The sequence below is a fragment of the Diabrotica undecimpunctata genome, chromosome 9, assembly GCF_040954645.1.
Source record: "Diabrotica undecimpunctata isolate CICGRU chromosome 9, icDiaUnde3, whole genome shotgun sequence".
Classification (NCBI taxonomy): Eukaryota; Metazoa; Arthropoda; class Insecta; order Coleoptera; family Chrysomelidae; genus Diabrotica; species Diabrotica undecimpunctata.
The window spans coordinates 30849614-30865318 of NC_092811.1; the positions used below are offsets into that span (position 1 = coordinate 30849614).

General features: G+C 35.7%; 1 protein-coding gene across 1 annotated transcript in view; it reads left to right on the plus strand.

The window, feature by feature from the left end:
• The window catches only part of LOC140449339 (uncharacterized), a 101022-nt gene that overhangs the window by 78384 nt on the left and 6933 nt on the right, over positions 1–15705 (plus strand). Inside the window, exons 5-6 of the mRNA XM_072542474.1 lie at positions 11202–11277; positions 11405–11455. Coding sequence (XP_072398575.1) covers positions 11202–11277; positions 11405–11455 — 127 coding nt within the window. The remainder of the gene's footprint in view (positions 1–11201; positions 11278–11404; positions 11456–15705) is intronic.

Consider the following 15705-nt stretch of genomic DNA (forward strand, 5'->3'; position numbering starts at 1 on the left):
GTCTGTACCTACGTAAGAAACCCAGAGGTGGATTCGGCTTATATTTGAAAAAAAACTTCCAATAAAGCTACCCAATCGTCCGCTATATGATGTGGAGATTGCACATTATGCGAAGAAGATCCTTAAAATACCACATTTTCGAGGTGTTTTCATGAATGACGCTCTGCCTAGAGACGGTCCTCGACAACGAGAATGTGCAATAGTAAACTTGGATGTGTCCACACATAACGGGACACATTGGGTAGCATATAGAAAGATAAACAGCGACGTAGAGTATTTCGATTCATTTGGTAATTTGAAGCCGACCAAAGAACTTGTTAAGTATCTGGGTGGTGCACGTGCCAACATTTCCTATAATAACCATCAGTATCAAACATACAATCAAATTATTTGTGGACATTTATGCTTAAAGTTTTTATATAATGGAGCCTACTAAAAGTACAGAACTGCTTATGGGCCATATGTTTTACAAAAAATGTTTTACAGAATTCAGTAAAGAAGAACTAAAATGCATACCGCTAGATTATATTAAACGAACTGTACGACCTTACGAATTGTTACAAATATGGCATAAATTGCCTGAAGAATATCGAAGAGAATTTAACCTACAGATACTACTTCCTTGCTTCGTACATTATAACAGACCGGATTGGAGGACTCACTGGGATGGCCCACCTGATTCTCAAGCTTCATGTTATTTTTGTAAACTTGCTTTGGAACAAGTAAAACTATTAAAGTAAATATTGTTGTTTTTTTTTCTAATATAATAACCTATTAATACATTGACGTGAGTCAGTCATCATGTCGCAGTTGTTGAGAGTAGACAGCACCAATTACATATTCTCATTTCAACCTCCCACACCGATCGTGTTGGATCCGAACAAAGATTATGAGATAGCTCTTCGATTTTTCCATTCCTACAACAGTATACCAAACATTGAAAATAACAAGTTTTATTACTACAATGACAAAAACAAATTGCAACAATTTGATATCCCCGATGGATGTTATGAAATTGCCGATATTGAAGAATACATACAACAGAAATTGGGTGCTGATAATGTGCTTAAACCCGAAACGATATTTAGTCTAAAACCTAACCATAACACGTTGCAGTGTCAAATTTTCAGCAAATATAAGATTTCGTTTAAGCAACCTGACAGTCTTGGTACAGTATTGGGATTTTCTCCTGCAATACTAAATCCAGGACAGACGCATTCTTCAGATCGACCTGTTAGGATTATTAAAGTATCTAGCATACGCTTTGAATGCAACATTAGTACCGGAGCCTTCGATGGTAACAGACCTGCTCACACGATCTACGAATTTGTCATACAATCAAATCCTGGGTACGCAATTGACGAAACTCCACACAATTTGTTGTATTTACCTGTTGTACCGCAACGAGAAATTACCAATATCACAGTGTTGGCTGTCGATCAAGACGGACGACCTGTAAACTTTAGAGGAGAACAGAGCACATTGGTGCTGGAACTTAGATCAAGAAGGAAATGGGATTATTAATAAGACAATCTACTGCCCATAGTACACCATTAGTTGAGCAACCGTCTAAGCGGCAACATCTTACGTCCTTATCTAAGCGACCACATCTTACGTTTGCAAACAAATTATTTTTGCAATCACTTGGTTTTAAACTGAAAACATGACAACTATGTATGGAAAACGATCACGTTCAAACAGCATAATGCCACCAATATTTGATATTTATCGTAAGCCGATGTTTGACGAGTCGATTCGAAAGGCCGAATACCGAACATATGCACCATTCATCAAATCATTCAATTGCAATGACATTGTGGAATTTAGCATCAATCAAGTCGACTCGTTCTTTGCAATGAGCGAAACCTTGTTATGCATTAAAGGATCGCTCGCAATTAATGGAACTGGTGACGTTAAACTAGCAAATAATGTTGGTGCTTTTCTTTTCGATTCGTGTACGTACAGCGAAAGCGCAAGGGAGATGGAAACAGTGCGGGATCCTGGTATCGTAAGCGCTGTACGTGCTATGACATGTTATACTCAAGAAGATTCCAGTCATATGGCAATGGCAGGCTGGAATTACCCTAGGGATCCAATTCTACATGCTGCTGATCATTCATTCAACATACAGATGCCTCTTAAGCATGTGTTCAACATTTTCAATGATTATCCTTTGATTACGTGTGGTCGTCAAACAATAAGACTAGTTCGAGCTCGAAACGACAACGATTGCATAATTGTCAAAGAAAAAACTCAAGGCCAAGTTACAACTGTTAAGATTAACATTACCAATATTGAGCTCAGAGTCAAGCACATATTTCCCAATGATGATATTAAATTGGAACTTATGAAATCCATTCAACAAGATCAACCTATAGTTATTCCGTTTAGAAAGTGGGAATTGCATGAATTACCAGCACTTACCAAAGGCGCTAGACGTGAAGTTTGGGCTGTAAAAACTAGCAATGCAGTGGAAAGACCCCGTTATGTCATTGTTTTCTTTCAAACCAACAAACGTGACAAGAATTCAGCTGATCCCACCTTATTTGACAATGTCGATATTCAAAGTATTAGATTATCTTTAAATGGTGAATATTGGCCAAACGAGAGAATGCAGTTGGATTTTAGCAAAACTGACTACAATGAGGCCTATTTCAACTATACCGAATTTTATCCTAGCTACATACATTCCCAACAAAAGCGACCTCTACTCGATTTCTCAGCTTTCAAGAATCACGCATTGTTTGTCATCGATTGTTCGAAACAAGAAGAAAGCATGAAAGCATCCACTGTTGACGTAAAACTCGATATTGAAGCGAATAATGGTTTTCCCGAATATACCAAGGCTTATTGCATTATAATTCATGATTGTGTAATGGAGTACTTCCCTCTCACCGAAATTGTAAAAAGTCTAAATTAGATGCATAAATTGTCAGTAGTGAACGAGAAGTCATCATGAGAGTAGCATTCGTAGACATTCAGGGATTCGATGTGGACGGATGGTTTGTTCCCAAAGAACTTACCATTGAAATAGGTTTTAAACGAAGTCATTACATCTTTTTGCCTCAGAAACCATTTAATGCGCTAACTAATAGAGATAGGAAGACTGCCTCATACGTGGAGAAAAAACTGCTTGGAATTCGATACTCTGATGGTCAAGTAGAATTGTCCAAACTCAATGAAATACTAGAAACCAAGTTGTTGTATGCAGCAGATTACATCTACGTTCGAGGAGAACAAAAAGCAGAATATTTGGATAAGAAACGTCACGTTTTTGGAGTTTTTCCCATTATTATTGATGTTTGCAAGTTTGATGGTACGCCTCGTGCTACTGGAAACGTTGGCCCTACTGCAAACCCATGTCATGCCGCTGGATTATTTTCATGTACCGAAAGAAATGTGGATCGTCTACGTCACTGGTTTGCCAATAACATAATACCATTGTAATTTTTGTATATGTATAAATAAATATATTAGAAATTAAACGCTTTTTTTTTATTTAAAACATCTTTATTGATTGAGTCTTATATTACATGAAGATTCAAATTTTCTTCTTACAATTTCAAAAATAATTTTTAAAATTAAGATAAATACAGATGCTAATATTACACAGGACATTGTAAAGACATTATCTATTTCACTTTTCATATACTCGCTGGTTGTGTTGTTGTTGTTGCTGCTGACCCCCGTGGTGTTGTTGTTATTGTTGCTGACAAACATGGTATTGGTTGAATACGTCTTAATGGATATGTAGCTGGTGGTAGTTTTCTACAGGCCCAGGTGTCTTGCTGCTGCTGCTGTAGATTCAACTCTTCGGGTTTCCACGTTTTGTTGTCAAAATGCAGGCTATCTAATTGTCTTGTAATATGTTTAAAATCCTCATATGATTTAATGTCTTTCTTTAACCGATCAAGTTTTCTTTGAAATTCTGTTACTCTATGTATGTAATCAATGGAATTCATATTACTACTAACTATGTTCTACGTAGAATGCCACATTTTATGTTAAGCGACATCTTGACTAACACATAACTGCCACGTCCTGCGTCGAATGTCACGTCCTGCGTCGAATGTCACGTTCTACGTCGAATGTCACGTCCTGCGTCGAATGTCACGTGACATTTCGCGTTCTACGTCGAATGTCACGTCCTGCGTTGAATGTCACGTGACATTTCACGTTCTACGTCGAATGTCACGTCCTGCGCTGAATGTCACGTCGTTTCACGCGACATTTCACGTTCTGCGTCGATAACTATCACATTATTTCACGTGACATTTCACGTAGAATGTCACGCGTTCTGCGAAAATAATTGACAGTTAATATTGAACTCTGGCAGAAGAAGAATTATTCTTATTAATAAAATAATAAAATTAAATATAGTTTTATTTAAATTCCAAAATCCGCGCGCTTCTTATCTACAAGATCTTTCCATGGAAAATTAAGGTACCGATCGCACATTTGGTTTGCGCATCACCAGCTTGCCCTCGGACGTCGCCAGCTCGCCCGCTCGGACGCTGAAAAATTAAGGTACCGACCGCACATCTGGTTCGCGCACCGATCGGATGCCGCCCGCTCGGACGTTGAAAAATTAAGGTACCGACCGCACATCTGGTTCGCGCACCGATCGGATGCCGCCCGCTCGGACGTTGAAAAATTAAGGTACCGACCGCACATCTGGTTCGCGCACCGATCAGCGCTCGGACGCCGGAACGCGTCCGGACGCCGTGCGCCCTTTTGGCAATACGTCGTCATATTTGAATTCCTTGCCCCTCCCCCATTCAAATGAGCCTCAGTTTGTTAAAATCGGACCACTAACAACGGAGATACGTATATACGTATATACGTATACATGCCTCTCTCTCCAATACACACAATTCCCTATATGCTGTGACGTCACACACCTCTCTCTCTAACACATTGTTTTCCCTATACCTATAGTGACGGCTGTCTTGTTCATCTACTGTCATTCCATCGTTTGCGTGGTCTTCCTACTGATCGTCTTCCTATTGGGGAACCGTCTCTTGCCGTCTTTACTACTTTATTTGTTGTCATTTGGCTTATATGATCGTTCTATTCTACTCTTCTATTTCTTACCCAGTTTTTGATGTTCTCCACCTTGCATCTATGTCGTATATCTGTACTTCTAGCTCTGTCCCATAGTGTCTTACTATCAATTTTTTTAAGTGTTTTCATCTCTGCTGTTTCTAACATCCTTTTTGTTCTCTCTGTGTTAGGCCTTGTTTCTGCCGCATATGTCATTATTGGTCTGATGACTGTTTTGTAAATTCTGCCTTTCGTTTCTTTCCCGATATTTTTATTTCTCCATATTGTTTCGTTTAGGCAGCCTGCTTCTACTTCCACTTCGGTTTTGAGCTTTCCGTAGCTAGATAATGTGATGCCTAGATATTTAAACTCCATCACTTGTTCTAAGATCTCACCTTCCAGCTCCAATTTACATCTTAGTAAATTTGCTGTTATAACCATGCATTTTGTCTTTGTTGGGGAAATTAACATGTTAAATTTTCTGGCGGTTATATTAAATTGGTGCAGCATACGTTGTAAACCATCTTCACTTTGAGAGAGTAGTATTGCGTCGTCTGCATAGCAGATTATTTTAAGTTGTTTTTCTCCCATTTGGTACCCTTTTTTAGTCCTTACTTTTTTTATTATTTCATCCATAATCAGGTTGAACAATAGAGGACTCAGGGAATCTCCCTGTCTTATCCCATAGCCAGCTTCAATAGGGTCGGTTAGTTCTTCTTCTACTTTTACTTTTATTATGTTGTTTTGGTAGATATTTTCGATCGTTTTGATTGTTCCTAAAGGTATGTCTCTTGCATTCAGTAAGTGGATAACGTCTTTTAATTTGACCCGGTCAAATGCCTTTTTAAGGTCCACGAAACATAGATATGCCAGTTTGTTGTATTCTAATGACTTCTCTTGCACTTGCCTCATTATAAATATAGCGTCGGTGCATGATCTTCCCGACCTAAAACCTTGTATTTATTTGTTATCACTTTGATTGTTAATTTGAGTGTTGTGTTTAATAAATTAATTTCTCTGTAATTTTCCGGGTACGATTTGTCTCCCTTTGTGAAGAGAGGTATTAGGATGCTTGATCTCCATTCTTGAGGAATTCTGTTTTGTTCCATTTTTTTTGGGATTAGTTTTAGTGGTTGTTTGGTCTGATCTGGTCCTCCGTACTTTAGGAGTTCCTTCGGTATTCTGTCCTTTCCTGGTGATTTTCTATTTTTTAATTTCCTTAATGCTTCCTTTACCTCTTCCTCCTCAATATTTATTTCTTCGTTTGTCGTCACCTCTGGTGTTGGTGGTTCATCATCGTCACCTTTAGCAAACAGGGATCGAAAGTAGTCTACCCACGGGTCCTTCTGAATGTGTTTCGTTTTTATTAGTTCGTTCATATCATTTCTTGGTCCTCTAATCATTCTCCATATTTTGTTTTGTCTTCCGTAGAAGTCGTATTCCATCTGTTTTGAAAAGCTCTGTCAGTGTTCCTTTTTTATTTGTCTAACTAAAGTATTCGTTTTATTTCTAATTCGTTTATAGTGGTTGTATGCCTGTTGTGTTCTGTATTGTAAAAAGGCTTTCTTCTTTTCTTTACATTTTGTCTTCTATTCCTCTCTGAACCATGGTGTTTTCCTTTTTGATAAAATAAATAAAATAAAAAATAAAACAAAACTTTATTTATCCTTGCAGATTATTTACATAATATAGGACATGTCAAAGTAAAAGGAAACGTTAAATACGATATGTTAGTGTTTGTTACTTTCCTCTCTCCAAGTGATTCTGTTCCTGCGTTAATTATATTATTTTTGAGTTTTTCCCAGCTTTCCTCGATGTTATCGTTTTCTAATATTTTATTCCCAGCGATCTTCTCTGATAATCTTTTCCTGTATAAGTATTCCGTGGATTCCGTATTTAGTCTTTCGACTTTGATTTTTTTACACTAGGCTATGGTCGCTACTTACATCTGCTGAGTTGAGGCATCTTACGTCGATTATTTTTGATGGATGTATATTTTTGTTGGTTATAATATATTCTATCATAGATCTTTGTCCACGGGTGTTATTGAATGTATATTTGTGTTGGTCTTTGTGGTCAAAAAATGTGTTGTTTATTCTTAGTTCGTTATTTGTGCAGAAGTTTATCATCAGTTCTCCATTTTCGTTTTTAACATTGTCGTTATGTTTTTGTTTGATGCCGGGTCTTACTTGGTTGCCTATTCGAGCGTTAAGATCCCCCAATATTAACATCTTCCCTCTGACTTAATCTACTACTTGTTGTAATTGGTCGTAAAACGCTTCCCTTGTTGTTTGAGGCTTGTTATTTTCTAGGTCGTATACTCCGATGATGTTCAGGTCTTCCTTCTCCATTCTTATCTTTGCTGTTACTATTCTGTCTGATATGTATTGACACTCCAAAAATCTTGAAGCTGTAATTAAGGAATAGGGAGAGTGTTTCAATCGAAATTTAAAGAAAATGGAGAGACGTTATCAAGGAAGATAGGATATTAGAATGATGGCTGATTACTACTGAACCTTGAAGAGTGATTCGCTCACAAAAATCCACAAAAACAAAATTACAAAACGCAGTTTTTACGGAAAAAGACAACGTTTTAAAACAAAACCAACGATTGTCTGACGGAGATTGCTTTTTTTATGAGCAACTTAATTTTTCAGTTTAATTTGCTTTTAAAATTAGCTTCAATAAAGTATGTGTGCTTGTGATTAGTCACCTTAATATTACGTTACAGATACAGGTACAAATATTCATCATTATGGTTCTTTCAACCAAAGAAAAAGGTATTTTATTTTAAATTATAAGAAAATATATACAAAAATATAATAAACAATGTATAGTACGCACCTCGTCCGGCGTATTCATTCGACTTAGACATTCGCTGGTTTTACTCACTTGAGTTCGTTCATTTCTTACTTTTGCCTCGTATTATGCCATTTTACAACACTTTTTTGTATGACTATTTTATACTCCGTGTAGTTTGTTGCCTAATAATGCTTTTACTTGCATTCAACTAAATCTTTATCGATTATATCTATAAATTTGTTATGGTATTCAACTTTCGTAATAATTACGGAAGTTCTCTCTATACATTTTTCTAATGGTAATTAATGTTCTTCTACTCCTCTTCTAATAAATGAAGTTATAAAAATTCTTATATTAGTTGTTTACTGAACTATGTTCCTTATATCCTCGTCTATTTCGTCTTTATAATTTAAATAAAACATTGTTACATAAAACATAACTGGCACTGTTAATTAACCCTAGAGTACTAACGTACGTAAATTTTACGTACCGATTTTAATTTGACAGCTACTGAAAGAAAACTAAACGTGGCAATAACTCGCTTTGATTTTTAGTTTGGGCACAGTATATTGCTTAAAAAAAAGCAATATACTGTGGTTTGGGTTAGGCTTTGACCGTAGTAGTTATAACACTCTGTACGTAAAAGATACGTGTGGTTAGTATCCGCGTAAAAAGTTTTGTACGTAATTGTAACGTGTTGTTATTATTAATGTATAAATAAGATGTCTGCAAAATCAAATGTTAATCTAAAGCATCCTCTTACTGAGAAAGAATTGGAGTAAATTATAAATAAAAGTGACTTCAGTGATTTAAGTGATACAGAAGATGATCTAGAGGAGTTAGAAAATCCATTTGACAGCGACGATAGTATTGAAGATAGAGACTATGATCCTACACAGAACGAAGAAAATTTCTTCACAAAATTAGCTAACAGGGCAGATACACCAGCAGAAACTCACAAAGAAACAAGAAATACATGCTCTCGTAAAATAAATAAAATTACGCAGCAGCCTTCATCAGAATCAACATGATAACCGTATTGAACAAAAATCGTCTGTTATAATATAGGATAAACAGTCTTTAGTAGGTAAAAACGGTTATAAGTGGAGTAATAAAAAAGTCGCATCCAGAAATATTGTTTACATCCGTCCAGGTCCAACCAACTTAGCTAAAGATGCTATAGATGCTAAAGAACTTATAGATGTTTTTAATTTATTTTTTACAGATCAGATTCTGGACGAAGTTTTGCCACGTACAAACGAAAAAATTGCAGAGTGACGAGAGAAATACCAGACAAAAAAAGCTACTGTTTTAGAAATGACATTGCCTGAATTGAAAGCACTGTTAGATTTGTTATTTTTATCTGCGGCTTTAAAATATAACCACCTCTACGCTGACGTTTTGTTTGATAGCACTTATTGTGGCCATAGATGAGTAAAAAAAGGTTTAACTTTTTGATCAATTCTTTACGATTTGATAACTTCTTGACAAGAGAAGAACGTAAAAGAGAAAGTAGTTTTGCTCCAATATCTAAAATTTGAAACTTGTTTATTGAAAACTGTCAAAAATTACAAAGCTAGTTTATATGTGACAATCGACGAACAACTCCTAGGATTTCGTGGCAGGTGTCCATTTCGCATGTATATGCCAAACAAACCTAGTAAATACGGCATAAAAATACTTATGGTTTGCGATGTGGCTACGAAATTTGTAATAAATGCAACACCGTATCTGGGCAAATCTACTGTAACCAACGACATTCCTTTAGCAGAACATTTTGTTACAAGCCTGACGAGACCTTTACATGGAAGTAGACGTTATGTGACAATGGACAACTGGTTTTCCAGCATCCCTCTTGCGAATAAATTCTTCCTCTTACAATTTGGAAAAATAAAGGAGAAATACCTCCTGAATTGCTCGATAACAAAACTTGGAAGTGAGGTTCAAGTATGTTTGTGTACGATGAAAACATGACTTTATTATCTTATAAACCTAAGCAAAATAAGACAGTTCTTCTACTTTCAACTATGCATTTTTCTGGAAACATTAATCATGAAACAACAAAACCCGAAATAATCCATACATATAATTCAACTACAGGGGCTGCAGATACGTTTGACCAAATGTTTCAGCACATTTGCTGTAATACGAAGACTAGAAGGTGGCCGCTATGCATATTTTACAATATGATGAATATTGCAGGAGTAAATGCTTTTGTAATCTACCATCACAATGCAACTAAAAACAAACAGGAGCCATTATTAAGATTAAATTTTATGCTGAAACTTTATGAACAATTAACGAAGCCGTGGCAACAAATAAGCACCAACTTTATCAAGAAGTCTCAAAGAGAGTCTTTCCATGCTTTTGAATTTAACGTATGTTGCTGAAGACCGCCGAGGTCTCAAAGGGAAAGGAAAATGGACTTACTGTAGTTTATGCTCTACAGCAAAGAGTTCATACGCATTCCTATCGAGTCGAAAGTAACCGAATGTACAAGGGGATCTTACCCGATTACCAAAATATCAACATCCACATTTCATCAGCACACGTGGCATGTGTTTTTTCACATTTGTGGTGAAGTATATTTGTTTTAATTTTTATAAATAATGGAAAGCAGTAGAAAACGACTTCACGTCAGCAATGAAGATGATTTGTTTTTATTGAAGGAAGTCGTAAGTCACAACCCTTACGAGCATCCAGACAGGTGAAATTTAATCCAAAAGCGAAAAAGATTTTTATATTGTATATCAGACATGGTATCTAAATTAAAGCGGCCGTATAGTCGTGCAAGATGTGGAGAAGAAGCGCATTTTCTATGTCCTCGTCTTCTTCATCATCAATAAAGGCACCTACATTTATTATTGCGCCCATCTCCAAAATTAAAATGTGTTCAAAAAAATATTTGTTATTAATTTTGAATATCAAAAACAGAGTTAAGTGACGAGGACAAGACTGGCAACTGGCACTGACAACTTATTAGTTTACCACTTGCAACACCATCGTTACGTTACGTGCAGAACTTTAACTCCCAATTTAACGTTCATCTTCTTCGATACGTTAGTTCTTTACGTATAGGGAGATAAGTTACGTTAGGTAAGTTCGTCCGTCGACTTTTGTTTTCCTTACGTATACCCGGTTCATTTCTTATAACATAAACTCGTTGGTCTGCATCGCTATCCAGGGTCTTTATAAACAGTAAAGGTAGAGGTCTTTACAAAAATAAAATGGGAAATAGAAAGTACTTAATGAAATATTCGTTGTTGTATATTTTAGTAAAATATACAATTAATAAACACATAAAATGTAGTACATTTATGTTCCGGTCGATTATTTGGTTATTTTTCAATTTTTAGAGATGCATCAAAGCCGCGCTCCACCATAGAAAAAAAAGTACATAGGGAACACTACGTATCAACTCTGGAAAATCAGGTAAAATTATATCACTTTTTGGAACATTCCTTATCAGGTACACATTCGGCTCATTATGATTTCTAAATTATAAACAATCTCTGTGTAAGTTGTAATTTTGTAACATTTGTGTCGTACTGTTTGGCAGCCAAGATGGAACCCTAATTTTGCGTTTGCCAAACTTCTGTCATGTGACGAGGTACGTAAAGTAACATACCTACATTTCATTTTCTGTGTATATCAATCATATTTTACATCATTCTTATTTATCTTATAGATGTTTCCATTTTGCTTATGTGTGCACATGCGCTTATAAATAGTATTAAATATATAATTTTTGCATAATTGAAAATACAGGGTGTAACAAAAAGGTAGGTCATAAATTAAATCACATATTCTGAAACCAAAAATAGTTCGATTGAACCTAACTTACATTAGTAGGAATGTGCACATACAAAAGTTACAGCCCTTTGAAGTTACAAAATAAAATAGATTTTTTCCAATATATCGAAAAATGTTAGAGATTTTAAATTAAAAATAGACATGTGACTTTCTTATGGCGACAACATCTTAAAAAAACATTGAAATTAGTGCATCCTATAAATATTTTATGGTGGTTTTGTTCCCTTAAACTCCCCAAATGTTTATGTACGTTGCAATTAAATTATTATTGTGGTATCATTAGTTAAAAACAATGTTTTAAATTTTTATTATGTGTTAAAACTTCTGAAGCTAGCTGTGTAACACTTGTTGTTGCTAGGGATACTATGTAGTAAAAAGTAAGATTATCCTAAAAGAATGGGATTTTACGATTGGTTCAATCACTCTAGTTATATACTAAGGCAGAATATTACCTTCAAAAGCTACAATAAGAGTTCGTTTTGCAATACAGGTGGAGACCGGGGTTTGTTGACTTATTTTTTTAATAATTAATTTTTGCTAATTTATTATTTGCATACTGTTAAATTCAAGTATGTCAGCTGGTTCTATACTCCTTCAGGTATTGTAGGTACATTTTTAATTTATTCTAATTATCTATAGAAAAAAAGTTTCAATCAAATTTTGACTGCCTTGCAAAGTTAGTCAACTAGCCCAGATTATATTTTTCACTTTTATTTTGACCGTCGACATTAATAAAATCTAACAATTAAAAACGAAACTCACAAATCATCATCTGAATTACAATTGATACATATGAAAAAACGTGATATTACTTTTGTTCGTGCATTTGATGTGAGCCCATCTGCTACGTGCATTGCACCCAGTCATCACCTCTAGTGCTATTTCGATAGGGTTCTTCACATACTAAGCACTCAGTTTTACCCTCAGATTTCGAGCATGTAGGGTCATGATAAGCTGCAGATGTAGATGGAATCGGGCTTTCTTCCCGGAAAAGAAATTTTTGACCTTCTCTTATTTTCGTGTTCTTGATGTCTTTCTTTTGGTTGCATGTTTTTCTTTTAGGTGGGCCTTTCTTTTCTTTCGAATTTTGTCTCTCTTCCGCAAGAGCATCTTTTATTGGAGTATCGGTTAAAATAGCAGTTTGTCTCTTCTTCCGTGATTTTCTTGGATTTTGTCGAAGACCTGCTTTTGGAAATGGCCTTACTTCTTCAGGGGAAAACAATATCGAACTTGGAGGTTCTATTATTGTCATTGCGACTATGTTTGTAGACAAATTTTAGTTGGCATCTGCGAAATGTTCTAGAATTTTCGGTGGATTCTTCACGATTTTAGTTTGCTCCACTGTTGAAATATTTCTGTTGTTTTCGGAAGCGTTTCCTCCTTTATTTGTTGGTCTAGGCCTGTCTGTCACATATGATGCCAAGAAGTCACTCTCTGTGAAAATACCCTCATTTAGTGGACATATCCCTGTTTTACTGAACCCAGCCATTATAATGGTCGGCGTAGCAGGTAGAGGCAGACTCAATTTTACAATGCCAGGAACATTATATATCGAAAATATCTTACCTGGGTTGTTCACCATCCAGTTATCCATAGCTGAATTGCAGTATTTTTTTAGGGGTCCACAAACACTGCTATCTATAGGCTGCAATTTATGAGAGGAGTGTAAAGGGAAAGATAAAACTGTTACTCCGTTTTCCTTACAAATATCTAACGCCTCGATAGAAAGGTGGGATTCATGGTTGCCGATCAGTAAAAGTATGGGGCGCTCCTTAGAACATCTTGTGTGAAACACAAAATGCTTGACAAATTTCACAGAATGTTGTTATTCCATCCATCTTGATAAATTTGCATCTCCTAGGCTTCCGACAGGTACATCTGTCGTGGTCCCTGTAGTTTACCCTCGGGAAAATAAAGAACGGAAGAACAGTTTTGCCACTTGCTGAAACTTCAACAGTGAGGGTTACAAGGGTTTCTCTTTCTGAGGACGTGAGTTTGCTTATCTACTTGAAGCCACGTCGTGCCACTATTCTATCAGGCTTCTGAACAGTTGTGATACCTGTCTCGTCAACACTCAAAATATCCGATTCAGACGCTTATATACCGTTTTCAAATTGTTGAAAAACATGTCTACATTTGATTTGTTGAATGAAGGGGCTCTTGACAAACTGGTGGCTTGTGGTGTCCTCAAGGATAATGTTCTATTTCTCTTGATATAAGACATATACCAATCTGGACCTGCCAGTTTATTGTTTGTCCAGCTATCTGGAACTCTTAGATGGTTCGCACTGGCATACTGGAAGGCAAATTTTCTAAGCTCCTTTGGGGTTAAACCGTAATACATATACGAAGCTTGTTTCAGGTAATTAGCTAGAAGTGTCTTGTTCCTCAGAGAAAATATTACGCCCATTGAAATAACCTACACGTTCTAGCTTTACATTCCCACCATCTGATCTGGCTTTAACTACATAACGCTGAAGTGCCACTTCTGCCATCATTTAAAACTGTTATAACTGCCCGTTGAATAATATCGGGTGCTGTCTTGCCCTTATCACTTTTTCTCTTGTAGGTTCTCATAGTTCTGCTGTAACAAAAATAAAAACGATTGACGCTTTAGATATATTTACATTTGAAGAAACATATGCAAAATAATAGTTGCTAATAGTTTCCAAATGCCTCGATATCAATATCAACTTATTAATCCATTGTGAAATGCCAATTTAGTTCACACATTCTGAAATTTGAGTACATAACGAGGTTTGTTGACTAAGTCAACACACCCCGGCACAGCTTAGTCGACAAGCCCCATGCGTCACACTGTTATTTCGAGTTCCGTATGATAAACATGTGTTACAGTAGATACAAATAAGTCACGTCAAATTATAGTCAATGTATATTAGTTCTTAAAAATATTCAATGAAATTTGTGACGGACGATTTTATATATAATAATACGAATATTTTAAGAACCAAATTAATTACTTACTATGGATGATTCTAGATTTCTCGTTCTCACCGACACAAAACACAAGCGACCATAAGAGCGATATTCTAAAATGGAGGCGCAGGAGTGGGCAGTTCAGGTATCGTGTCTAGAGGCGACATCTGTTATACATAAGAGGAAGGAGAGGCAATTAGTCAACTTACCTCCTTAGTCAACTAGCACCGGTCTCCCTACTCAATTGTACTATTTTTTCGATTTTTTTATGCATTCATATAATCTTTAAAACACCGTCTACACTCTCGATCGGAGTATCGAAGTTCTTCGGACGAAGTGTCGAAGTGAAGTTAATCGAGGGAGGTGACTCTCTACATACTCGTGAAGTCGAGTAATGTAGTGTGACACTTCGTATTCGAACTTCGTGCCATTTGACAAGGACGCGAAAAACCGACACAAAACGGTAGTAGAACAAGGTGAAGCGAAGTCGCATGAAGTACCTGTCTACACTCTCGTGTTCGCTAAACTGCGATCAACTTTGCGAGTAGTATAGTGGCCGCTTATGACACGTGAAGGATATTCAGTATTTTCCTGAAAATATGCTGTATCAAATTGCAATCGCAGGCACACCCTTGCTCTCTAATAAATAACCCAGAATAAGGTTCTTAAGGCTCTTAATTTTCTTCCTTTAGTTTAATATTATTTAGAAGACTCTTTACATTATCTTCAGAACTAGTACCACCTTAATTATAGTCCTACCAATTCGCCTTATTTGTAGGATATTAGAAATTCCTAGTTTCTTGTACAAAACATGACTCATTGTAGTTTGATATAAACTAGCAAGATCGGTGTTATTTATTATGTTAACATTAATACATTTCTAGTTTATAATTACAACAGGAATAAAGTTGTATTATACGATATATATATATATATATATATATATATATATATATATATATATATATATATATATATATACATATATATATATATATATATATATATATATATATATATATATATATATATGACGTTATATATATATATATATATATATAACGTCATATAAAAACATAAATTGAGACGCCACAAAACAATTTTGAATAA